At 57.2% G+C, this 25,113-nt stretch overlaps 1 protein-coding gene across 1 annotated transcript; it reads left to right on the top strand.

The window, feature by feature from the left end:
• The first annotated feature begins 12,318 nt into the window (after positions 1–12,318).
• On the top strand, positions 12,319–22,505 carry SNX33 (sorting nexin 33). The gene is made up of 2 exons (XM_056128718.1): positions 12,319–14,530; positions 22,199–22,505. The coding sequence occupies exons 1-2, from the start codon at positions 13,069–13,071 to the stop codon at positions 22,450–22,452; spliced, it is 1,716 nt and encodes a 571-aa protein (XP_055984693.1). The 5' UTR covers positions 12,319–13,068; the 3' UTR covers positions 22,453–22,505.
• The last annotated feature ends 2,608 nt before the right edge of the window (positions 22,506–25,113 follow it).

The raw sequence follows: 25,113 nt of genomic DNA, 5'->3' as shown, positions 1-25,113 counted from the left end.
CGTGCTCGGGAACCACATGGGATGCCAGGGATCCAATCCAGGTGGGACCCGTGCAAGGGAAGCACCCCACCCGCTGTACTGTATATCAAGTTGCTTCTAGTGTGTGTGTGTGTGTGTGCGCGCGTGACTCGTGCATGTGAGGAATTTTGTGTTGATGTTTTCTGTTATTTTGCCCGGGGAGGCACATCCTGCCCTACACAGAGGTTACTCCTGACTCTCAGGGATCACTACTGGCAGGCTTGAGGGACCATATGTGGTGCCAGAGATAGAACCCAGGTCTTAACTACATGCAAGGCAAGCACGTTCCAGGCTGCACTCTCCTGCCCTTTTTTAAACTTTTGTTTTAAAATGAAAAATAGTGTTGCAAGAGCGATAGTACAGTGGGAAGGCGCTTGCCTTGTATACCTTGCAAAGGCATTACACGTGCATCCCTGACCACACTGAGAACCTTTTTACTTACACTTTAGCCCATGAACCAGCAGAAAGCTTGTTGGGAATGCAGAATTTCAGGCTTCATTCCTGATTTACAAAATCACAAACCTCAGTGAACAATATTGAGATCAACTGTAAACTCACTGACCTTTGCAAAATGCTGCCTAAGGAACGTCATACCAAATGGATTTTATTTACTGTAGCTCTAGTTCCTCTGTTTTGGTGGTGGTGGTGGTGGTGGTGGTGGTGGTGGTGGTGGTGGTGTGTGTGTGTGTGTGTGTGCTACAAGTGTCCAACTGAAGGTGATACCTTCTGTTTTTTTTACTTTTTTTGGGGGGGGGGTCATACCCAGTGATGTTCAGGGGTTATCCTGGCTCTGCACTCAGGATTTACTCCTGGCGGAGCACAGGTGGGTCATATGGGATGCTGGGGATTGAACCTGGGTTCAATCGGCTGTGTACAGGGCAAACACCCTACCTACTGCTGTCACTCGAAAGTCCATACCTTTAGTTTGTTTATTTGGGGCCACACCTAGCGATGCACAGGGGTTACTCCTGACTCTGAGCTCAGGGATCAACCCTGGTGGGCTCAGGGGACCATATGGAATGCTGGGGATGGACCTCGAGTAGGCTACATGCAATGCCAGCTCCCTACCTGCTGTACCATCCCTCTGTCCCCTGGGCCTTACCTTTCGAAGCAGGTAAGGCTCTACCAGAGTCACACAGCTTTGATTTTTTTGTATTACTGCTATAATACTACATTATTTAACTTATCTAATTTATGAATTCATTTACCTGATTATTTTTTTTTAATGGGAGACACATCAGCATTGCTCAGGGGCTACTCCTGCCTCTGTACTTGGCCAATCTTGTGGCCAAGATTGAGGTCAACCACAGTCTTGTGGTGCTTGGGGTACCTTGTGTGTGGTGAGGTACTTGAACTAGATTTGTAGCCACAGCCTTAAGCAAGGCAAACACCCTTGCCTCTGTACTTTCTCTTCAGCCTCTTCCTGAAGGATTTTTTTTCCTGATGGATTTTTGAGAGACAATTTTTGGCAGTGCTATTATTATTTTTTAATTTTTATTAGAGAAACACCATGAGGTACAGTTGCAGACTTACAAATTTTTGTGCTTGGGTTTCAATTATACAATGATCAAGTACCCATCCCTCCACCAGTGCCCATATCCCACCACCACAGATCCCAGTATCAGCAGTGCTATTATCAACATTCTTTGTTTCTCTCTTTTTTGGTGAGGCGCCAGGGTTGCACTTAGGGCCTCACATGTGCAAAGCAAATGCTTTAATACTGAGCTACATCCCAGCCTCGCTATTAACTTTCATGTCTATTTCCTGTTACACGTTTGCAATTGCTTCTGTATACATCTTGATGTAATGTAAAATTGCTAAGGTCCTCAGAGGGTTGAACATAGGCTGGAGCAATAGTACAGTGGGTAGGGCATTTGCTTTGCATGTGGCCGACCCAGGTTCAATCCCTGGCATCCCATATGGACCCCCGAGCACCGCCAGGAGTTAATTCCTGAGTGCAGTTCCAGGAATAACCCCTAAACATTGCCAGGAGTGACCCAAAAAGGAAAAAAAGGGTTGAATGTCTGCTTTGCATGCGGAAGGCTCAGACCGAATCCCCAGCAGATGGGGTTCCCTACCGGCAGCAGGGACTGAGCCCTGACAAAAGAAAACAAAACAAACATTGCTAAGTCATATAGTACATGCATGCACATGTTCAGACTTACTAGACACTGCTAAGTTTTCCAACAGTACTCTACGTTGTACAGTACATACAACTCTGGTAGTTGCACCAGAATTCCCTTTGCTCCACATTTGGCCCCACCTTTGGTTGGTATTTTTATTAACACTCTGTGGACCAAAACCAGGGCCTCACATAGCTTACGCTGCAGCACTGCATCCCTGGCACTGAGTATTAGTTATTTTTGTCTTTGTAGGGGTCACACCAGGTCAAGGTGGCAGGAAGGGCCCACCCCAGATGAAGTGCTTTCCAAAGCTAGGGTCCAGAGCATTGGGTGTTGTGACCCAGTGTTCTGGAGGGCGGAGGGGAACACTAGGGCTACACCCAGCAACTGCATTGCTGATGGGAGACATACTGGTGCCAGGGAATTCCCTGGACCTGGAACATTCTAGGTATGTGCTCTAGCACTTGAACAGTCTCCCCGTCCTCCTTGGCTATTTATAGAATATTTTTGCTACCTTTGAGCACCACGGGGAATGACCTTTTGATTTATTTGATTTTTTTGCCCACACTGGGCACGGCTCATGGATCATTCCTGTGGGGTCCGGGGGACCATAGACCATATGGGTGCCAGGGATCAAACGTGAGTCAGCTGCATGCCCGGCAAGCTCCCTACCTGCTGTAATATGGCTCCTGCCCACTGGCATAATCCTTTCTTTTTTTTGCTTTTGGGTCACGCCCAGCGATGCTCAGGGGTTACTCCTGGCTCTGCACTCAGGAATTACCCCTGGTGGCGCTCAGGGGACCATACGGGATGCTGGGAGTCGAACCCAGGTCTGCCGCATGCAAGGCAAACGCCCTACCCGCTGTGCTATCTCTCCAGTAATCCTTTCTAAAAACCAAAACTGTTCTGCCATTCTGGTGAGTGAGAGTATTTCTTTTCTTTTTTTTTTTTCCCCCTTTGTTTTTTGACCATATCCAGCTCTACTCAGGCATACTCTGTGCTCAGTGATAGCCCCGCCCAGTGCTCAGGAGACCATATTTGCACCAGGATCTAACAGGGGTCATTCGTTTGCAAGGCAAGCGTCTTGCCCCTGTATACTACCTGCCCTTCACTGTGATTTAAATTTGCATTTCCTCGTGCCTTTTGCTACAACTGAGATAGAAATGGAGGGTTTCGTGTTCAGCAAAGTCAGAAGAAGGATAAATGCTGGTATGTAAGAAAAAAATGGACTGGACAAAGCAATGAAAACAAACCCTTGGAGTCTGCCAGCAGAGCTGAGGGTATCCAGGGCGGGGCAATGTGTGTGGAGGGAATGCGACAGAATAGACAAGTAGATGTTATTTTTTTTTACAAATGGGGTTTCAAAAAACAAAAGGGGGGCTAGAGAGATGGTACGGGGATGAAGGTGCTTGCCTGGCACGTGGCCAATCACAGTTCAACCCTTGGTACCCCATAGGGCTCCCTGAGCCCTACCGAGAGTCATTCCTCAGCAGAGTCAGGACTAGCCCCCAAGACACCACCAGATGTAGCCCAAAACCCGCACCTGCCAAAAACAGGAGTAGGGAGCAGGGAGATAGCTCAAAGCATGCGGGAATCCTAGACTCCAGCCTCAGCACCAAATGGTCCCTCCCCAATTTCTATCTTCAGCATCAAATGTGTGCAGGCCCTAAAACAAACAGCATATATACAAAAGGACAGATATATATTATTTCCAGACTGAATAAATGTTTTGTGTTTCTGTTCTGCAAGATGCTGCTTCATGTTTCGTGCTGTGTGTGAGAGAGGTGTCACAAAGATACCCACCAACAACCTGTGCAAATGTTGCCTTATGCGTCACAAAGGGATCCAGCAGGTGTGAATGAATTAAGGCTCTTGAGAAGGGGAAATTATACTGGGTATTCAAGTGGGTCCCAGGTAAGCACTAAAGAACATTAAATAAAGAGAGAAATAGGAAGGATAGATGATACCTCATAGAAACAGTCTGATTGGCTTGCTGGCTTTGGAGATGAAATGGGAGGACGGGGGAAGCAGAGAAATATAGTCTGCCTCCAGGAAGCTGGAGGAGGCAAGGAAGAGAATTTTCGCCCAGAGCCTCCAAAAGGAATATATCTCTGCTGACCCCTGGGTTTAAGTCCTGGAGGCCCTGTTTGAGTTTCTGGTCTCCAGTCCTATCAATAGCTATTATTTTAAGTCATTTATTTGTGGACATTTCTTACAGTTTCAATAACCAACCAGCACACCAGTACAGATTCTTTGCCTGTTTGTTTTTGGACCCTACCTGGCAATGCTCAGGGGTTACTCCTGGCTCTGAGCTCGGGAATTACTCCTGGACGTGTTTGGGGGACTACATAGGAATCTGGGGATTTAACCCAGCTTGGCTACATGCCAGGCAAATGCTCTATCTGCTGTACTATCACTCCAGCCCCAGATTCTTTGCTTTTTTTGGGGGAGAGGGTGCAGGGAGAGCGAGGTGGCTTGGCCTTCTTCTGGTGGTGCTCGAGGGCTTCTCCTGGCTCTGTGCTTGGGGTCACTTTTGGTGCTGCTCAGACTGTAAGTGGGGCCAGGGATGGAACCTCGATTTGCGTCATACAATTCAAATGCCTTAAACCCTGTTCTCTCCTGCTCAGATTTTATTTTTTCACAAACCTATAGAAAGATGTGCTGTAAAATCCTTGACCAGTTAAATTGGCACAAATATCCTCTCCTGGTTCGCACTCTGTGCCATTCAGCTATATGCCCTGTCATCCTCAACTCTTGCTTGGTGTGTCCGCAGTGGGACTCTGTTAACTTCCTCCTCCCCGGACAGCAGCAGAATAAATAAATTATGTATGTTAGAGCCCAAGAAGTGTTATGAAGCATAACGGAACAGGATATAGGAGAGGGTGGGTTGTAATTCCAATGGGGCATGTCAAGGTAGGTTTTACTGAGAAGGTGATACTTTGTAGGGGTTTAGCCATGTGGATGCACAGGAAAGAGTATTTCAGGAAGAGTAGATGGCACAGATAACAAATAACTTAAGACATTGCCATGGCAATCTAAGGCTGGAAAGATAGCACTGCTGGTTAAGAGCTTTTCTTGCAGACTGCCAACCCGGGTTCAATTCCTGGCAACCCATATGGTCCCCCAAGCACTGCCAGGATGATTCCTCAATGCAGAGCCAGTGCATCAACTCCAGGAGTCACCCCTGAACTTTGCTGGGTATGGCCGAAAAACAAAACAAAACAGAAAAATACAGAATCTGAAGTGACAGCCACCTTGGCTGGAGCATACAGCAGCCTCCAAGGGGAGGAGTGGAGTTCCTGCATGCAAAGCCAGATGCTCCAGCCCTTTAAACATCTCCTTGGCCCTTTTGGGTAGGTTTTTGTTTTTGATTTTGGGTTACACCCGGAGGTGATCAGAATTTACTCCTGGCTCTGGGCTCAGGAATCACTCCTGGTGAACTCAGAGGACCATTTGGGATGTCAGCGACAGAACCCGGGTCAGCTGCATGCAAGACAAGTGCCCTAACCACTAGTCTATCTCTCCAGCCCCTTCTGCAGGGTCTTTAAGCAGAGGGCTGTCTTACGGCTTATGTTTAAGAGGATCCCCTTGAGGGATGGGTTAGGAATGGACTCTAAGTCAGGAAACTTAAAGACTGTCAGGGAGCTATTGTAATGATGGAGGTAAAAAAGATGGTAGCTGAGATCAGGGAGCAGGAGTGTGGTACTGATGAGAAAGGAGTCCAGGGTGGTCGGAAGACTCAGAATGGCTTCAAGTTTTAGCCTGTGCGACAGAAAGTCCTCATCACCCGAGATGTGGAGGACTGCCAAGTAGGACAGGCAAGATTTGAAAGGCAAGATTAGAATGCAATTTTGGACATGTTGGGTTGAGATGTCTATTGGATGTCTAAAAGTCAATGTCATGGAGAAAGATTGGTGGGTCTGGAATTTTCGCAATAAAGGGTTAGATTGGAGATTAAAAAAAAAACAAACCAACCCGGCAGGTCAGAGAGATAGTACAGCGGTTGGGCACTTGCCTTGCACATGACCCGCCCGGCACCTACAGGGTCTCCTGAGCACTGCCAGTGACCTCTGAGAACAGAGCCCTGAGCACAGCTGGGTGTGGCCTAAAACTCTGAAACCAACCAAACGAAATTCCTGAGCATTGAACAGTCTGACTTAGTGGTCTTGCATGGCCAGGAATGCCCCCAGGCTGGCTGAGCACCTTTCAGGAGCCCCCTCCACCCAAAACAAATACAGGGAATTATTAGTAAGTAAATGAAGCCCTGAGCTTGGGAGAGAGGATTAAAGGAGTGAGTCTTGGGCTGGAGCGATAGCACAGCGGGTAGGGCATTTGCCTTGCAAGCAGCCGACCTGGGCTGATTCCCAGCATCCCACATGGTCCTCCAAGCACCACTTGGAGTAATTACCTCTGGAGTAATTCCAGAGTGCATGAGCCAGGAGTAACCCCTGTACATCGCCGGGTGTGACCCAAAAAGCAAAAAAATAAAAATAAAGGAATGAGTCTTGGTAGATAAAAGTAGAAGGCCACTCTCCCAGTCACTAGCCTGCTAGGTTCAAATTTCCTTTCCCTGGGTTGAACCTCCAGCATGTTTCAGCCCTCGGCCCATCCAACCACTCTGGTATCAACTCCAGCATGTCCCACCATAAAAACAAAAAGTGTCAAAAGAATTATCGGGAAGAAGAGGAGGTAGAAGAAAACCATGAGTTATGGGGCCCCAGGCAGGTGAAGAAGCTGTAAAGGTAAAAGGTAAAGGCCCTCCCGTTGATCGTCGATTTGCTCGAGTGGGCCCAGTAACGTCTCCATTGGAGACTTTGTTGTTACTGTGTCTGGCATATCGAATACTCTCGGTAGCTTGCCGGGCTCTCCGAGAGGGGCGGAGGAATCGAACTCGGGTCGGCCATGTTGGCCGCTTGTAAGGCGAACGCCCTACCCGCTGTGCTATCGCTCCAGCCCAAAGAAGCTGTATCTGAGGGAAAGAAGGGACCAAGTCTCTGGAGAGCCAGAGTAAGGGGAGGAGTGACAGTGACTTTAGTTCTTTGGAGACCTGATAAGAATAGTTTCACAGGAGCAATAAGACTGGGATCTTAAACCCCTAGGGAGGGGTTTAAGCAAGTGAGACAGTTCAATGTGATGGGAGCTCATGGTTGGCGTGCAGGACGCCAGGTTCCACCCCCAGCACCCCCAAACTTATGAAAGTTTCCCTGAGCACTGCCAGGAGAGGCCCGTGAGCAACAAGCCGGGAGTAGCCCCTGAGTACCCTGGGTGTGATCAAACCAAACAAAGCAAGACACAATGAAACAAAACAAGAGAGAAAGGGAGTTAGGGTGACATTCAGTGAGCCAAAGCAGATGGTCTGGCTTCCTGGGTCACACCCAGGGATGCTCAGGGGTTACTCCTGGCTCATGCACTAAGGAATTACTCCTGGCGGTGGTCAGGCACCATCTGGGATGCTGGGGATTGAACCAGGGTCAGCTTCACGCAAGGCAATAAGCCCTACCCGCTGTATTTTTCCTCCAGCCCTAGGAGCAGATGTTTTGTGCTCAGGAGACCCAGGTTTGATCTTTAGTACTGTGTGGTCCCCGGAGTACCACCAGAGTGATCCTGATCATTCAGCCAGGACTAACCTATGACCACCTAGCAACCAAAAAATTTAAAAAAAAAAAGAGAAGAGGAGGAAGAGAGATGGGAAAACCTATGGCAGGAGAGAGCCTAGATCATCATTTAAGGGATATGGAATCAATAGTTTTCTTTTTGAGTCACAAAACACCTGGTGGTGCTCAGGCCTGACTCCCGGCTCTGCGCTCAGGAATCACCCCCGGCAGTACATGGTGCCTGCCTTGGTCCCTTGTCATCTTGTCTCCCATCACTGCCATAAGAGAAAGCTGTCTTCCGCGATCAGGGGTCAGCCCACAAACCACAGGTTTCAGTTCTAATTCTCCCATAGGGATGCCGGGGATCGAACCCAGGTTGGCCATGTTCAAGGAAAACTCCCTACCTTTTGTGCTATCACATTGACCCCTGTTTCATTTTATTTTATTTTTTATTTTTTTGGCCTTTTGGGTCACACCCGGCTATGCACAGGGGTTACTCCTGGCTCTGCACTCAGGGATTACTCCTGGTGGTGCTCAGGGGACCATATGGGATGCCGGGGATCGAACCCGGGTCGGCCGCGTGCAAGGCAAACGCCCTACTTGCTGTGCTATCGCTCCAGCCCCGACCCCTGTTTTAAAGATGTGGGTTGCGGGGGTCAAGGGATCCAGGCAGTCAGGTACACTGAAATCAGGGGTGTGTGATCTCAACTGAGAATGCAGAAGCGCAGTACTGGATGTGCCATCCTGGTGCGTGTTGTTACCTAGAGCACATGTGCACTGTCTGCAACTCCAGTCACTGACACAGCAAGGGAAGGGGGAAGAGGTCAAACCAGACCGGGTCTGAGTGCTTCCTCAAATGTACCACATCATGCTGCTGTTCCAGTCTCCCTTCCTGAGCCCTCAGACGGGGTTCTCCCCAGTGCCTGCCTCAGTCCCTTGTCATCTTGTCTTCCATCACTGCCATAAGCGTAAGCTGTCTTCCGCGATCAGGGGTCAGCCTGCAAACCACAGGTTCCAGTTCTATTCTCCCTTAATAGCTACATTTTTTTTCTTGTATTGGGGTCATACCACCCAGTGTTAGGGAGCCATCGCCTCTGGGTGCTCAGGGCTCTCTCCTTGCAGTGCTCCAAAACTGAGTCTCCAGTCTCTAAAGCATGCATCAGTCCTTTGAATTTTCTGGCCCCTGATTTCTTTTGTCTTTTTTTTTTTTTTGGTATGTGTGGGGGGCATGCCCAGTTGTGCTCAGGGCTTGTACCTGGCTCTGCATTCAGGGATCTTTCCTGGCAGGGATTGGGGGACCATATGCAGTACCAGGGATCGAAACCAAGTCAGCCTTATACGAGGCAAATGCCCTACCTGCTGTCCTACTGCTCCAGCACTCTGATTTCTTTTCGTTGGGCTTTTTGGGTCACACCCGGCGATGCTCAGGGGTTACTCCTGGCTCTGCACTGAGGAATCATTCCTGGCGGTGCTCAGAGGACCACATAGGATGGCGGGGATCTAACCCGGATCGGCCCTGTGCAAGGCAAATGCCCTTCCCACTGTCTTATTACTCCGACCCATGATTTCTTTCCTAAAGGAGGAAAGTTGGATGCCTGCTTGAAGGTGTGGAGGTGAGGGAATTTTTCCTCTTATGCACGGGTCAGTGCTCGAGCAACAAAGAGAACACAGTCCAGTTAGGAAAATAATATCCTCGCTGTCCAGTGGGAATCGTTGAAGAAAGGCTGCCTTTCCCCAGGGAAGTGGCAGGTAGCAGGCGAACCACAGAGGGTGCTGCCGTCTCGTCTCGTAGGATAGCAACCCGGGTCTGTTCCCACTAGGTCTGAGGAGGTCCGGGAAGGGACAGACTCTGGGAATCTCTGTGCAGCTGAAGAACCTAAAAATAAGGATCAGCTCTGAGAACCAGAAGCGTCTCTAGATAGGGGAGCAAATCCAAGATGGCTGGTTTGTAAATGCAAACAAGGGCCTATACCTCTATACTCTCTCTGGCCCAAGAAGGTAAAATATTTACAACAGTTACTAGCACCCAGCAAGTACTAAGCACTCAGCACACACCAGGAGGTAGTTGGCTATTGTCAAAGCAGCTAGAGAGAGGCTATGTGAACAGAAGAGAAATCACAGAAAAGCAGAATTCCAAAGGAGCTGAGGGTTGGGGGCCTGGAGAAATAGTTCAGCAGGTAGGGCACTTGCTTTGCATGTGGCTGACCCGGGTTCGATCCTTGGCATTCCATATGGTCTCTCAAACCCTGCCAGGAGTAATTCCTGAGTGCAGAGGCAGGAGTGAACCCTGTGCATCACCAGGTGTGCTCCCCACTCCAAAAAAAAAAAAAGGAAAAAAACTGGGGGTGATCCCCAGCATGGGAAAAAGAAAGAAAAAAAAGAAGAAGGCTGGAGTGATAATAGAGCAGGTAGGGCGTTTGGTTTGCATGCGCCAACTCGGGTTCAATTCCCAGCACCACCAGGAGTAATTCCTGAGTGCAAAGTCAGGAATTGTGTATTGCCTGGTGTGACCCAAAAAGCAGAAAAAAAAAACCAACCAACCAACCAAAACAAAACAAAAAACAGAAGCGAAAACTGGGGAAACATTCCGAGATTCAGAGTCTGGTCAAGCAGATATTAGTTTGAACTGACTTGTTCAAGTCAAGGCCAGGGACAAGCTCTCAAGGTTTCTTGGCTGAGTGGCAATGCCATACCATTACCTCTTTCTCAACTAGGGTAAAGGTTCACTGGACTAAAACCTGCCATCAGCTTGGCATCTGAAGAGCACCTGAAACTGCTTTGACCCACTCATGCAAAACTTCAGGACAGTTACAGATCTGCACGCAAATCAGTACTTTGATTAGCATGCATGCAGATATCTATGTAACAGAGAGGGATCTGGGGTTTGTCTGCGACCCCTTATGCGGGTCAAATGCCAGCTGTGCAGAGGATGCTGGACCCATTCATCACACCACTGAAACTGGGTCACAGAGCCAGAGACTGAAACGAAACCTGAGGAACCGCTCAAGGGCTCACCTTTTGCGGTAGGACCTTCACTTGTGTGGGTGAATCTGCCAGGTTCACTGCCGTGGGAGTGGAGTGAAGGGGAAGGAGGAGCTAGTGAGAGGGGACTAAAAAAAACCCTCCAGGGCAAAGCCAAGAAGGGCGGTGGGGCCTGAAGCCTGTGCCTCATCCCAGGCACCTCCTCCCCGAGGAAGTCTTTGATTCTTATGACCCCCTGGCTGGAAGAGGTGCCATCTTCCTGCCAGGCCTCCACCCTCGATGGTTCTGCAGAGGGGGCATTTACCGGCTGGCTCCGACAGACTTGTGACTGTAAGCTAAGGACAATGTCACCCCTCTTTGTAGCCCAGGGGGCTGGGGGCTGAGTTTGGGATTCAGTTCCTGTTTCCTCGCGCGCGCAGGGGCGAAGGAGACAGAATGGATGGATTAAGGACTAGGGGGTGGACAGTGACCCCTCCAGAGCCGGGAGCCAAGCGCTGCCATCCCCAGGGCCCAGCCAGCACCGTGCCCGACCGAGTCCGAGCCCACACTGTTCCGGATGGGCTGACCAAGGGCCCCCGCCTCTCTGCAGCCCACCCCGCTCTCCGCGCTGCTGCGACTGGCACAGAATCTCCAGTCCCAGCCGCCGCGGCTCCGAGCAACTCAGAACAGGCTCTGCCCGTGCTTGTTCCCTGGGCTACCGCAGGACCAGGGTTTCCTTCCCGGGAGGGAGGCAGCCCCAGAGCAGGGAGGCCGAGGAGGGACGATCGCGGGCTGCCGCGCACCGCCTCATCCCGCCGGGGGCGCGGGGGCGACCGGGTCCACGCACCCACCCTCCTCCCGGGCCCGGCTCCGGCCCTGGCGCGCTCCCCGCACGCGTGCACTTTGCAAACTCGCCTCCTTTGCAAAGTTTGCGTCCCGGTGCGTCCCGGAAAAGGCCGGCGGGGCCCGGAGCCCGGGAGGCGAGGCAGCGGCGGCGGGGAGGTCCCCCGCGCCGAGCTCCAGCCCCTGGGGACCCCCGAGCGCCCGCGTCCCCCGCACCCCGCGCGCGGCGCCCAGGCCCGGGGAGGCGGAGCCGGGCCGTCCTGCCCAGCGCGGACGCACGGAAGGGCCCTGGAGTTTGCCCAGTTCCCCGGCCCGCGTCCCTCTCCCTCCTCCCTCCGCCCCGTCCCCCTCGCTCTTCCCTCCCTCTCCGGGACGCCGCCTCCCGGAATCGCGTTTTTTCGGTTTTGTTTTGAAGCTGGCTCCTCGCGGGCGGCGCTCCGGGACTGCGAGTGCCGGGGAAGGAGCCGGGCCGGGGGCGCAGCCGGGCGCCCACCGACCGGACGCCCCGACCGACGGCCCCGCGCACCCTCTGCTCGCCGCGGCTCGCCCTGCGAACTCGCGTGGAGTTGTGCGTGCGCGCGCGCGAAGGGTGGGGGCGGGGGTCCGGGCGCCTCCCGCGGGGGGCAGCCTCGGGAGAGGGGCTTCTGGACTCGGAGAAGGGTCAGCTGCAGGCTCAGAAGCTGCCGAGGAATCAGGCAGACAAAAGAAGAGGCCACTCTGCGAAGTGGCCAGAAACTGCCCGGGCACCTCGTCGCGCCCCGCTCCGTCGCTAGGCTGGGGGGCTGACCCCTTGGGGGTCGCGGGGGCAGCGAGGGAGAGGGAGCTGGAGCCCGGGGGACCTGGCCGGCCCCGGGTGGACGGCTCCGGGGGTCTGTTGTGGAAGCCGCGGTCCTTGTTTTCCGCGCCTGGCCCCTTGTGAGGCCGGATGCGTCCACCCTTGGACTGGATTCAGGAGGCCGCCGCTTTCCTTCTTGCCCCTCTTGGATTTTCTGGATGCTTGAAAACCCAGTGGCCCAGGAGGAGGAGGAGGAAGGAGGAAGGAGCAGATCTGCGGAGGAATGCGAGCGCCTCCCAAGGCCTTAGGAGCCAGAAGGAGCTGGGAGCCAGCGCGTCTGTGCCGGGGTCTGGAGCCCAGCGGGGCTGCGCGAGAATTCTCTGCGAGTTCTGAGCGTCCTTCTTCCCGGGCAAAGAGTGGACCTTCTGTCCCCTCGGGCCAGTTCCTCCCAGTCACTTAACTTTTATTTTTCTGGAAGCGAGAGGAAGGGAGGCCGGGAGCCCCCCGGGGCTGCCAAGGGACTATGGACATGCACCGGCACCGCTCCCAGGCCAGACCTGACCGGGCAGTTTCTGGGCCCCAGACGTTGCCTTGAAGACGCAGAGACTGGACAGCATCTGCGGTTGCCAGAACCTTAGGACCCAGAGCTGAGCCGCTGTGTGACTGTGTTTGCGTTGCTGCTGCATTCACGGACACTCGAGGGGGTTGGGGGAAGGACCCCTTCCCCGCCTGTCTCTCTGCCACCCAGCCAGCCATGGCACTGAGGGGCCGAGCCCTGTATGACTTCCGCAGCGAGAACCAAGAGGAGATCAGCATCCAGCAGAATGAGGACCTGGTCATCTTCAGTGAGACCTCGCTGGACGGCTGGCTGCAGGGCCAGAACAGCCGGGGCGAGACGGGGCTCTTCCCCGCCTCCTACGTGGAGATCATCCGAGGGGGCCCCGGCGCCAACCACGCCGACTACTTCAGCAGCGCCACCTCCGCTGTGTCTCTGGGTGCCCAGGTGAGCTGGTACGACAGCCCCTCCAGGGGTGGCGTGGGCAGTGGCTTCCTCTCCAACCAGGGCAGCTTTGAGGAGGAGGATGACGATGACTGGGATGACTGGGACGATGGGTGCACGGTGGTGGAGGAGCCCCGGGCCGGCGGGCTGGGCGCCAACGGGCACCCCCCTCTCAACCTCTCCTATCCCGGCGCCTACCCCAGCCAGCACATGGCCTTCCGGCCCAAGCCGCCCCTGGAGCGGCAGGACAGCCTGGCGTCCGCCAAGCGGGGCAGCGTGGTGGGTCGCAACCTCAACCGTTTCTCGTGCTTCGTGCGCTCGGGCGTGGAGGCCTTCATCCTGGGTGACGTGCCCATGATGGCCAAGATCGCCGAGACCTACTCCATTGAGATGGGCCCTCGGGGCCCCCAGTGGAAGGCCAACCCCCACCCCTTTTCCTGCTCTGTCGAGGACCCCACCAAGCAGACCAAATTCAAGGGCATCAAAAGCTACATCTCCTACAAGCTCACGCCCACCCACGCCGGCTCCCCCGTCTACCGGCGATACAAGCACTTCGACTGGCTCTACAACCGCCTGCTGCACAAGTTCACTGTGATCTCCGTGCCGCACCTGCCCGAGAAGCAGGCCACGGGCCGCTTCGAGGAGGACTTCATCGAGAAGCGGAAGCGGCGGCTCATCCTCTGGATGGACCACATGACCAGCCACCCCGTGCTGTCGCAGTACGAGGGCTTCCAGCACTTCCTCAGCTGCCTGGACGACAAGCAGTGGAAGATGGGCAAGCGCCGGGCGGAGAAGGACGAGATGGTGGGCGCCAGCTTCCTGCTCACCTTCCAGATCCCCACGGAGCACCAGGACTTGCAGGACGTGGAGGACCGGGTGGACACCTTTAAGGCCTTCAGCAAGAAGATGGACGACAGCGTCCTGCAGCTCAGCACCATCGCGTCGGAGCTGGTGCGTAAGCACGTGGGGGGCTTCCGCAAGGAGTTCCAGAAGCTGGGCAGCGCCTTCCAGGCCATCAGCCACGCCTTCCAGATGGACCCCCCGTTCAGCTCCGAGGCCCTCAACAGTGCCATCTCTCACACGGGCCGCACCTACGAGGCCGTCGGGGAGATGTTCGCCGAGCAGCCCAAGAACGACCTCTTCCAGATGCTCGACACGCTGTCCCTCTACCAGGGCCTGCTCTCCAACTTCCCCGACATCATCCACCTGCAGAAAGGTAACCGGGGCTCTGGGGCCCGGGGCTGCCCAGGACAGCCCAGCACAGCCCAGTCTCCCTCTCTCTGCCGCGTGCCTTCATTCAGAAAAGGTCCCGGGGGCCCTGCAGTGTGACCAGTGGCTGTTCCAGGTGCCAGGATGTTGTGGGGATGGGCCTGACCCCTGTTCTCACACTGCTGCTCGTTGATTCACTCGCTCATTCATTCATTCATTCATTCTTTTTCTTTTCTGTTTCTTTTTAAATTTTTTGTTTAGGTTTTAACCTGCACCCAGTAGTGCTCAGGGCTTACTCCTGGCTCTGTGCTCAGGCATCACTCCTGGCCGTGCTCAGAGGACCATGTGAGATGTGGGGGATTGAATCTGGGTTGGCCGCGTGCCAGGCAAGCACCCTCCCCTCCATCCTATCGCTCCTGCCCCCATGTCTGTCTCAGAGACTCGTTTATCCACAGTGCGCTTGCTCTGCCCTACGAGGTCTCTGGGAACCTGGGCTCTGGGAACCTGCAGACAACCAGGGCTGGACCCTGCCTGTGAGGATCCCACAGGTTTCTGGGGGGGCGGGGGGTCCAGAGCCAGATACCGAGAGCACTGCATGTACCCACTATCTCGCTCTGTGGCACACCCGGGCCCTTTGCAGCTCCCAGACCTGTTCCCACAGCCCGTCGTCCTAATCTGTAACCGCTTATCTGCGTGCGGGAGGGTGGGCTGCCCGCGCTCTGCAGATGAAGGCGCTGATGTCCACAGCCGGGCGGTTTGCACAGAGAACCTGGAGTCCTGGCGGGCTGTCCTTTCCTTCTGCGCCTCCCTGAGGACATGGCCCTGTCGGCCTCCTGCCAGCCCCAGCCGTGTTTTCACTTCTCACACGCCTCCTCGGGTGGGGTTTGGGGGGGGCGGGCAGGGGGGGAAACAGGATGGGCCCCTACGTGTTAACTGTCAAGGAACTGCCAGAGAAGTGACTCACCGGGTCATGCTGGGGCACCGGCTGGGCTGGGAGGAACCAGGGGTCCGTGGCATGGCCCACAAAGCCCACCCAGCTCCCCGTTCCTGGGCCTGGCTCTCTCGTCGGGGTGGTGAGTCAGGGCCTGGCCCCGCAGGTGGCTGAGTGCTGGGGACAGAAGGGAGAGCAGATGTCGGGAGAGGTGTGGTGCTCCCCGGGGCTGCTTGGTAACTCAGGATGTGGCAGGGTGTGGGGCTGACTCGCTGGCCCCCGGGCCCTGAGGTCAGGCCTGGCGTGGGGACCTTTCCTCTGGGCGGGGCCCGGAAGCGGGCCTCTGGCGGGGCCTGGGGGACGGCAGGCGCCATCCCTAAAGTAGCACCCCGCATGGAGTCGGCCCGCTTAGCAGGAGGTGCTAGACTGTGGCGCCCAGCCTCTCTGCCCCCTCACTTTCTCTGCCTTTCCCCTCTCATCGCCACGGTTTCGCTCCTCTTTCCCATTTCTTGCAGCTTTAGGAGATGCTGAGTTCCACTCGGGTGCTGCCCCTCGCTGACTGTGCGCCCCTGGGCAGTGCCTTCCCCTCTCTGAGCCCGAGCTTCTGGCGCTGTCAAATCCAGGCAGCTCTCAGGGCTCAAGAGGAGGAGGGAGTCCCGCCCGCCCGGAGGGTCCCATGGGAGGAGGGTGGCAACGCCTTTGGTTTGGCTCGGGCAGTGGGGAGGGAGCGGCCCAGGCAGGCAGGCCCACTGGGGCAGGTGTCTCCCTGGGCGGAAATGGGGCCTTGCGCTTCTGCACCCAGGCCTGGGAAAGCTGGTTCGACCAGCTCCCCGATGGCGCGTGCTGCTGTGTGGGTTGAGGAGGAGGAGGAGCAGCGGGCGCAGTGTTGAGACAGCGCCCCGTGCTGTGCCCAGGGACCCTCACCCTGTGTAGGGCCAGGAGGGAAGGAGATCCCACGGCCAGGCCCAGTCAGAGACGCTCCCCAGGGGTGGGCCTGACGGGGACCCCCACTGGGTTTCCACCAGAGGGTACAGAGGAGTGGGGCGCCCCACTCTCTGCAGGGGTGTACGGATCTCAGGCCAAGGCCATGCCCCTTCCCATGCTGAAGGATCCCTCCCCCCTGGGCCCAGTCCAGCTCAGGGCTGTGCACTGCCGCTCCTAGGCCTGGGACCCTCTTGTGAGAGAAGGATCTGGAATCTGGATGAGACACCATTGGGCAGGTTTTGGGGTGGGGGTCCCATGAGGGTCCGGTGAGCAGAAGAAGGAGCTTGGGGCGGGAGGGATAGGACGGCAGAGGGCATTTGGCTTGCATACGGCCGACCTGGGTTTGATCCTTGGCACCCCATAGGGTCACCCCAAGTACCACCAGGGTTAATTCCTGAGTGCAGAGCCAGGAGTAAGCCCTGAGCATCGCTGGGTGTGACCCAAAAAGCCAAAAAAAAAAAGAAAGAAAGAAAAGAAAAAGAAGAAGGAGCCCATTGGGCCCTTGTCCGGAGACTGGAAGACGGCAAGTGTGGTAGAGGCCTCAGCAGGAAGGAGAGGGGAGGCCTAGGTGGGGTCAGGACACATGCTTGTCCTCTCTGAGGTCACTGCGAGACAGCTCCTCTCCACGTCAGTCTGACGGGGTGTGGGGTGCACCCAGAGGATCCCAGCCTGTGTGCCCACTGGTCCAGCCCCTGGGTCTCAGCCAGATAATTAACGGCGCAAACAGGGCAGTTTTGTTTATTTACTGGTTTGCTTATTGGGGCCGCCCAGGCAGTGCTAACTGGGGGGGGTCCTTGTGGAATCACATGGTGCCCAGATGGAATTAAGGGCTCGGCATGCTTTGCAGGCGCCCCCAGTCTTTTGTGCCATCTCCCCTGCCCCAGACAGGGCAGTTGTGGGGGTGAAAGGGGGCCTTTGTCGTAGCCCCGGTGGGACTTCAGGGCGGGGCCCTGTGCTAAGGCTCGTCCCAAGTCCCGGAGACGGGCGTGGGCCCCTTGTTCACAGATGAGGCTCAGGGAGGGGTGGAGAAGCACAGCAGGCGCTTCTGGCTGTGCAGTCCAGACTGTGTCCATTGTGCCGGACAGATGGAGACAACACTCCCCAGGGACGGGTGCCGGGAGATGCACTGGGACGGAGGGGGAGGAGGCTCGGGTGCTCACGCAGCTGGCACCCTGCAGGAGGAGGCGGGCCTGGGACCACAGCAGGCATGAAGAAGCCATGGCAGCACAGGTGGCCGCTGCAGACCCTAGGAGCTGCCCTGGGATACAGAGCCCCCTCTCTAACCCTCCTCCCACGTCCCCTCCTTGTCTCCCATAAACAGGGAATCTGGGGCTTGAGCAGTGGTGCAGTGGGCAGGGCGCTTGCCGTGCACGATGCTGACCCGGGTTTGATCCCCGACTGTCTCTACGGACCCCCGAACACCACCAGGAGTGATCACTGAGCACAGAGCTAGGAGTATGTCCTCAGCACTGTAGGATGTGACCCCAAACAAGCAGATATAAAAGAGAACCTTTGGGCTGGATCGATAGCACAGCAGGTAGGGCGTTTGCCTTGCACGCGGCCGACCCGGGTTTGATTCCCAGCATCTCCTATGGTACCCTGAGCACCGCCAGGAGTAATTCCTGAGTGCAGAGCCAGGAGTAACCCCTGTGCAGCATCTCCCATCGCTGGGTGTGACCCAAAAAGAGAAAAAAAAGAATCTTTTGGAGCTACCACCAGCCACTGCTTATTGTGACCAAAAGACTGTGTGTTATACTCACAGAGTCTCTTTGGACCAAACCTGTGGTACTCGAGGCTACTTCTGGCTCAGTGCTCAGTCTTAGTGGTGCTTGGGGGGAGCACATGGATCCTGGGCATCGGATCGGGAATCCCCTGATGCAAAAGCGTGCACTTGGCCCGCCTAGCTGCCTCTGTGTCTCTGCACTCAGCCTCTTGTATTCAAAGACTGTGTCAGTTGCTGTGGACAGAAAGTCCAGCTCAGCCCCTGCTGGGACCCTCCACTTGGGCTGTGTTATTGCCCCTTTTCTCAGACGTGGGGATGCTGACATCCTGGGCACTTAGCACTTAGAGCTGCCAGCAGCCTCTTATCCGGCCTGTCCATCTGACAGCAGCGTCCCCTGGGTCCCTGATCAGAGCTGGGGCCTGCTGGAGGTAATGCAGGTGGGGCTGGACTCAGACTTCCTGTTCTAGCCCGGGAGGGTGGAGCCACCCCCAAGAGGTAGGACAGATGGATTAGGGCCAGAGAGATAGGACATGGCAGGGAAAATGCTTGCTTCGGTGCAGCTGACCACAGTTTGGGCTGAATCTTTTGTCATCCCGCGTGTTCCCCTGAGCCCCACCAGGAGTAATCCTGAGTGGCCCCCAAAACTAAAGTGAAGAGAAAAATTAAAAAATAGATGGCATGGCCTGGCTCTTAGGGGAACTTCGGGGATTCCTGGAGTCCTTCCAGTTCTCTCCCTGTCCCTGCCCCCAGCCTCCAGGCTCTTCGGCCAAGTCCTACGTGCACTGTAGGGGGTCACTGGACAGGCCTGAGCGTGGCCTCCCAGGTGTCGCTTGTCCAGGCTGAGTCACAGGGAGGAGCAATGACAGGTGGGTCCCTGCCAGCCCTCCTTTCCTTCCTTCGCCTGCCCATCGCCATCGACCTCCCTGGAGTGGGGAAATGGCCTGGGACTACTGAACGCGGGCGGTGGGAGAGATAGACCGCTGCCGTCCTTTTGTGTTTACACACTGGGGATCAAACCCAGGTCAGCCACTTAGACGGCAAGCACCCTACTTACTGTACTGTCCTGCCCCAGCTTTCTGCCTCTCTGTGAACCCTGTTTGTTTTGGTATTAAGGCTAGATGGGGTGCCAGGAATTGAACCCTGGTCTGCCGCATGCAAGGCAAGCACCCTACCTGCTGTAGTATTGTTCAGGCACATCTCGGACCTTCCTACCCCTTGGGAACTTCTCAGATCCCTGTGCCCTTGTCTGGGCGTCACAGATGCCCCGTTTGGGACAGGCAGGAGACCGGGGGCCCCTTGGCAGGGCCCTGTCCCTCAGGCCTCGGGCTCCTCTGTCTGGTGTCCAGGAGGGCAAGTGGTGGAGCTGGGCCAGCCGGCCTGCAGGACTTCTGCTCTGACTCTCCAGCTGGGCCTCTGTCCTGGGCCTGGGAGCAGTGGCCGCCCTGCTGTCCAGCCAATGTTGTTGGGGGCAGGAGTGGCAGGAGGACGGGGCAGCTGGGGCTGAAGCGGGGGAGGGATGGGCGTTTTTCTTTCTGGGTGCCGTGTGGGAGGCCCTGGAGTCTCCAGACTTGAGCGCATCTGACCCTCTCGTGAGTGTCACCGTTAGTCAGCTAGGCGTGTCCTCGCCAGCGGATCTGGCTGCTTCTAAAGGCCTGTGGGGGCTGCGGTGAATGCCGACCCGAGTCGATCCTGGGTTCCCCATGAGCCCCTCACACTGCAGGGGCAGCCCTGACAGCTGCTGGGCACTGCTGACATGGCCCTGGCGGTCCCCAGCACCTCGGGACCTAAGCCCAGCTGCATGGAAGCATCTGTCCAAGAAGAGCCAGGAGTGGGGCTGGAGCGACAGCACAATGGGTACGCGTTTGCCTTCTTGCGTGCGGCCGACCCGAGTTTGATTCTCAGCATCCTGTATGGTCCCCCGAGCACCACCAGGAGTAAGTCCTGAGTGCATGAGCCAGGAGTAACCCCTGTGCATTGCCAGGTGTCACAACCCCCTGCAAAAAAAAAAAAAAAGCCAAGAGTGGCCCTTGGGCCACTGAGCACTACTTGGGAGCTTCTCTCAGACAGCAACGACAACAGCCCCACAGAAACATGCAGCACTGTCACCAGACCCATGTCACCCACAGCTGGACAGAGTGTGGCCTGGAGTGGCCCAGGTCCCCTGAGCTCACAACACACACACACACACACACACTCTCTCTCTCTCTCTGTCTCTCTCTCTTACACACACACACACACACACACACACACACACACACACACACACCCCTCTGAGTGTGGTCATTATAAAAACAGTGTAACTATGTTATAAAAATGGTGTATTTTATCCCCAGAAGTTCATTTCCAGGGCCAGAGAGTAGTACAGTGGTTAAGGCTCCAACCGGGGTTTGACCCCAGTACCCCGCGTGGCCCTCAAATGTACCAGGAGTGATCCCTAAGCACAGAACCAGGAGGAGGCTCTCAGCACCACTGGGTCTGGCCCAGAAAGCAACAAGAAAGAAAACAGGGTCCCTCTCCAAGGCTCACGGAGGCCCCCACAGGGCGAGAGAGACTGTACAGTGAGGGAGACGGACAGACACTTACGGACAGACACTTCTTCCTGTGCAGGGGCAGGCCGCCCTCCCCTAGCTCTTCCCTCTCCCCCTGGGGGCATGTGCGGGCCACAGTCCATCAGCCTCCCGCAGCACCGTCCAGGAGTTCAGAACTGAAATCACCTGCTTGTGGATTCGTTCCGTTTCCCCCCCATCAGTGCCCCTGTCCAGGTGACCCCTTTTTTGGGGGAGTGGGGAGTGATATTTGGGCCACACCCAGGTGTCCTCAGCACTTACCCCTGGCCGTCGGAGGTGCTCAGGGGACCATTGAATGTGGATCTGCCGTGTGCAGGGCAAGAGCCTTAACTGGACTATCTCTCCAGCCCAATGCGTTTGCTTTCAGTTTTGGTTTTTGGGCCACGCCACGGTGCTTGGGGCTCACCCCGAGCTCTCTGCTCAGGGATCATTCTTCGAAGTTCCCAGGAGATCGATCATATGGGATGGCAGGGATCAAAGCTGAACCCTGTGCAAGGCATGCTGGGTACTGCTGAACCTTAACCCCGACCCGACACTGTTTGCTTTGCGGTTTTGGGGACCACACTTGGCAGTGCTCAGGAGATACTCCTGCCTCTGTGCTCAGGGGCTCTCTCCTGGCAGTGCTGGGAGGAACAGATGCTGGGGGCGGGGGGGGCAGGGCCTGTGTGTGTGGGGGGGGAGGCTCACACAGGGAAACTGGGTGGCCTTTGAGGTGCTGCTGTTTGACCTGTGGGAGACCCTGGAGGGGAGAGATAGGAGTGTTCTGGGGACGCTGGGGTGTCTCCTGGGTAGTAGTGGCACCTGATGGGGCTGTGCACCCTGCCTGGGGCATTGCCCCGAGGCTAGGAGCGAGCTGGGTGTGTGGGGGGTCAGAGTGGGAAGGGTGCAGACCTTTATTTGCTAGCGGCAGGGAGCGTGGGGTACCCAGTTGCTCCTTAGGACACTCTCAGAGGCTGTGACCAGGTGGAGTGGGATGGGGTGGGGGTGGGGTGGCGGGGATGAGACGTTGGCCAGATCCGCTTAGCAGACGTCTCCCAGGAGCTGCAGTGCCAGCCCTGGAGGAGGCCGCCAGAGAGACCTCCAGCTGGAGAGAGCGTGGGTGCAGGGAGGCCCGGAGCAGCGGGAGCACCCGGAGCCATGGGGCAGCTTCCGGGAGGAGCTGCTGTCTGCTGAATTAGCACCGGGGCTGAGGGATGTCAGGGTGTGCCAGTCCTGGAAGTCGATAGTGTTTGCCGGCCTGAGACTGGTCTGGGTGGGGCTGCTGGCCGAGCCCCAGCTCCAGAGGGAAGTGGCGCATCCGGTTTGGGATGTCCCGAAGGTGAGAGTTTGGTGCGGGCACCCGGGAGGCTGCGTCCCGGTCTGGAGTCCCCAGAGGAGGGAGGCCTGGGAGGAGCTGCCGGGGGTGTGGCCGGCCCCGGGGAGGGAGGCTGAGCCCTAACGCCTTGTCCCTCCGCCCTCTGCCGCTGCCAGGCGCCTTTGCCAAGGTGAAGGAGAGCCAGCGCATGAGTGACGAGGGCCGCATGGCGCAGGACGAGGCCGACGGCATCCGCAGGCGCTGCCGGGTCGTGGGCTTTGCCCTGCAGGCCGAGATGAACCACTTCCACCAGCGCCGCGAGCTCGACTTCAAGCACATGATGCAGAACTACCTGCGCCAGCAGATCTTCTTCTTCCAGCGTGTGGGGCAGCAGCTGGAGAAGACGCTGCGCATGTACGACAACCTCTGACCACGCCGCACAGACCCCGGCTGAGCAGGGCTCTGCAGGGGGCCCACTGCCCCTGGGGAAGCCCCCCACCCCGCCAGGTGGGGCCCGGTACGGGGGAGGGTGGAGCCAGGAGCTCCTGGCCGGACCAGGGCTGTGGGTCAGCCACAGGGCTGCAGGGCCGGGGGCCATAGCATCCCCCGAGCACACGCTCACACGCCAGGCCACCTCCTGTCCCCCTAGGCAGACACTGAGGCCAGCCCAGGTGGGGTCACACACAGATTCAGACAAAGGCCATGCACAAGGCTCGTGGTGAACAAGGGGTCCCCGATATGCACAGATGGGACCCACTCCAGTCCAGGGCCTGGTCCAGCGGCAGGCTGGGGTAGGGGGGACGGGCCCCTGGGAGGTCATGGCTGTTCCTGGCCGCTGCTGCTTGAGTTTCTCTTCCCCATAAACGTTTTACAGTGAAGTCGGCGCCGCGTGGCTGAGCCTCCGGGTCTTGGAGGAGGGCGGGGGGCTTTCCTGAAGCTGGGGGCCTCAGGGTCTGAGATTCTGGGGGCGCACAGTTGGCCTGGGGGCCTTGGGGTTGTGCAGAGGGGGACCTGGCTGGTCACCCCGTTCAGGCTCACCCTGCTCTCGGAGGACAGGGCTGGGGGCTGAGGGGTGGGAGGGTGGGACGGGGGCTGTGCCCACTGGGAGTTCCTCGCCCCGGGTCTCGGAAAGGGGGTGTTGAGGCTCTGTCCGCCCCAAGACATGGCTGCCTGGCTGGCTGCGGTGGCCTCCCCGCGGGGAACTGAGGGGCCGCCCTGTGCCCCCTGCTGTGCCGGGGGTGCTGCGGCTCAGGGTGGGTGAGGTGGGGTGCGGGCCGCGTGACTCCCCACGGCGCCCCACTCAGGCAGAGCTTCCGTACTCAGAGGAACTTCTGGAATGGGCCCTGGTCCTGGGTCAGGATGAGGTCAGCTTTGGGACTTTCTGTGGAATTTCCCCTCCCTCCCCCTCCTGCCTGCCTTTTCCATCCCGTTCCGGGCCAGTCTGCCCTGAGCATCTGCTCAGCTCTGACCTCTGAGGGGCTCTGGGGGTGGGGGCTCCCTCCCCAGGCCCGCCTGGTTGAGGGGATGGGCTGCCCCTTAGCTCCCAGCCCCGGGTGCGGGTGCGGGGTGGGAGGGCGCGTCTCAGCGGAGATTGGAGCGGGGGGGGGAGAAGCAGCTTCTATCTCAGGGGAGATGGTTGGCGGGATTTGAGAGCCGACTGCCCAGAGCCCCTTTCTGTCGGGGACTGGGGTGCAGGGGTGACCTCCAGGCTGGCCTCAGTCACGGGGCGGGCAGTTGGGCCCAGCTGCCTCCAGTTCCCTCCCTCCCTCTGCTGGGGGTGGGGGTGGGGAAGGAGGGATGGTAGACTAGTCTTCTCTCTCTGCTGAGAGGACCTGGGTCGGGGGACCCCTGGTCTCTGGTCTCAGAAGGAGTCAGCTTTGTTGGGGGATGCCGTGTTGTTGGCTGCACCCAAGCTCCTGCCTTCCGTCCATGTGAGCCAGTCTAGGGTAGGCGGTGATCCTGGTCCCCGCTCCCCCACCCCGGCCCGCCCCTCATCCTGTGTCACAGCCACCCAGGCGCCCACATGACCGCACCCTCCCGGGTGACACAAGCACTCAGACCCTGGCCACATGTGCATGGACATCGGCAGCCCCCCTGTGGCTGTGCCTGGACGGGCCCAAACCCCCTCCTGAGCTGAGCCAGCCCGAGAAGGTCAGTGTCAAGTCTAGCTCCTCCCTGTGAACGCGGGCAGTGGGCCTGGCTAGGGCTGGCAGCCTGTGGCCTGTGCCCTGGAGCTGGGCCTGTCCCTGGGATAGTGCTGCCCCCGAAGGCCCTGGCTGGACCCAGCTGACAGAGCTCCCTGCATCTCCCATCCTCTTTCTTCTCGGGGGTGTTTGGGCCACACCCAGCAATGCCCAGGGGTTATTCTGCCTCTGCACTCAGGAACCACTCCTGGCGGTGCTTGGGGGACCATATCGGGTGCCAGGGATTGAACCCAGGTCGGCCGTGTGCAAGGCGAGGGCTACCCTCTGTGCTCAACATCTCCCACCTCTCTGAGCTTAAGGCTGCCGTCCGTCCACGCAGGCAGGAGCCAGGATGTGGTGGGCAGGGCCGGCCCGGGCATGGGCGGGACGAACATTCCTGCACCATCTCCCCAAGCACGCAATGGCTGGGCCCGCCCGTCGCCTGCCCGCTGACTCAGGCCTGCAGCAGCCAAGGCCACTCGGCCTCCAGCCACCCCCACCTGCTTCCCCCACACTTGAGCTCTGGTCCCTCTCGGGCTGGGGTGGCAGGAGACGGTGAGGCCTCCTTCAACCACGGCCAGAGGAAAACTCACCTCCCCCAGACGCAGCGCAGGGCTGACAGGGAAGCCCAGCTCCCAGCAACACCGTTGCTGGCAAACCTTTGCCCCTGGAGTTTTGCTTTTGTGGGTCAGGCCCGAGTGTGGTCCAGTCTGTTTCTGAAGCAGCGTCAGTCTCACACAGCTGTGTCCACTTGGTCCTCTCGCCATCCCTGATGGGGACCCCCATCCCACTTCACAGAGAGGAGAGACTTGACCCCAGGGGCCCCTGGAGCTTCTTGGCCTGGGCGGGGCTGGACTTGAACCCAGCCTGATGGCTTCATTCCTCATGGGCACACACAGAAAAGTGGT

Source organism: Sorex fumeus, unplaced genomic scaffold (assembly GCF_029834395.1).
Source record: "Sorex fumeus unplaced genomic scaffold, SorFum_2.1 ptg000067l, whole genome shotgun sequence".
NCBI lineage: Eukaryota > Metazoa > Chordata > Mammalia > Eulipotyphla > Soricidae > Sorex > Sorex fumeus.
Note: the sequence above shows the minus strand (reverse complement) of the source record. Positions and strands in the feature narration are given on the sequence as shown.

Bases quoted from the DNA above. Each gene is read 5' to 3' on its own strand.
- SNX33 (XM_056128718.1), top strand. From the start codon at position 13,069: ATGGCACTGAGGGGCCGAGCCCTGTATGACTTCCGCAGCGAGAACCAA. The intron at 14,531-22,198 runs GTAACCGGGGCT...TGCCGCTGCCAG, and splicing joins CATCATCCACCTGCAGAAAG to GCGCCTTTGCCAAGGTGAAG.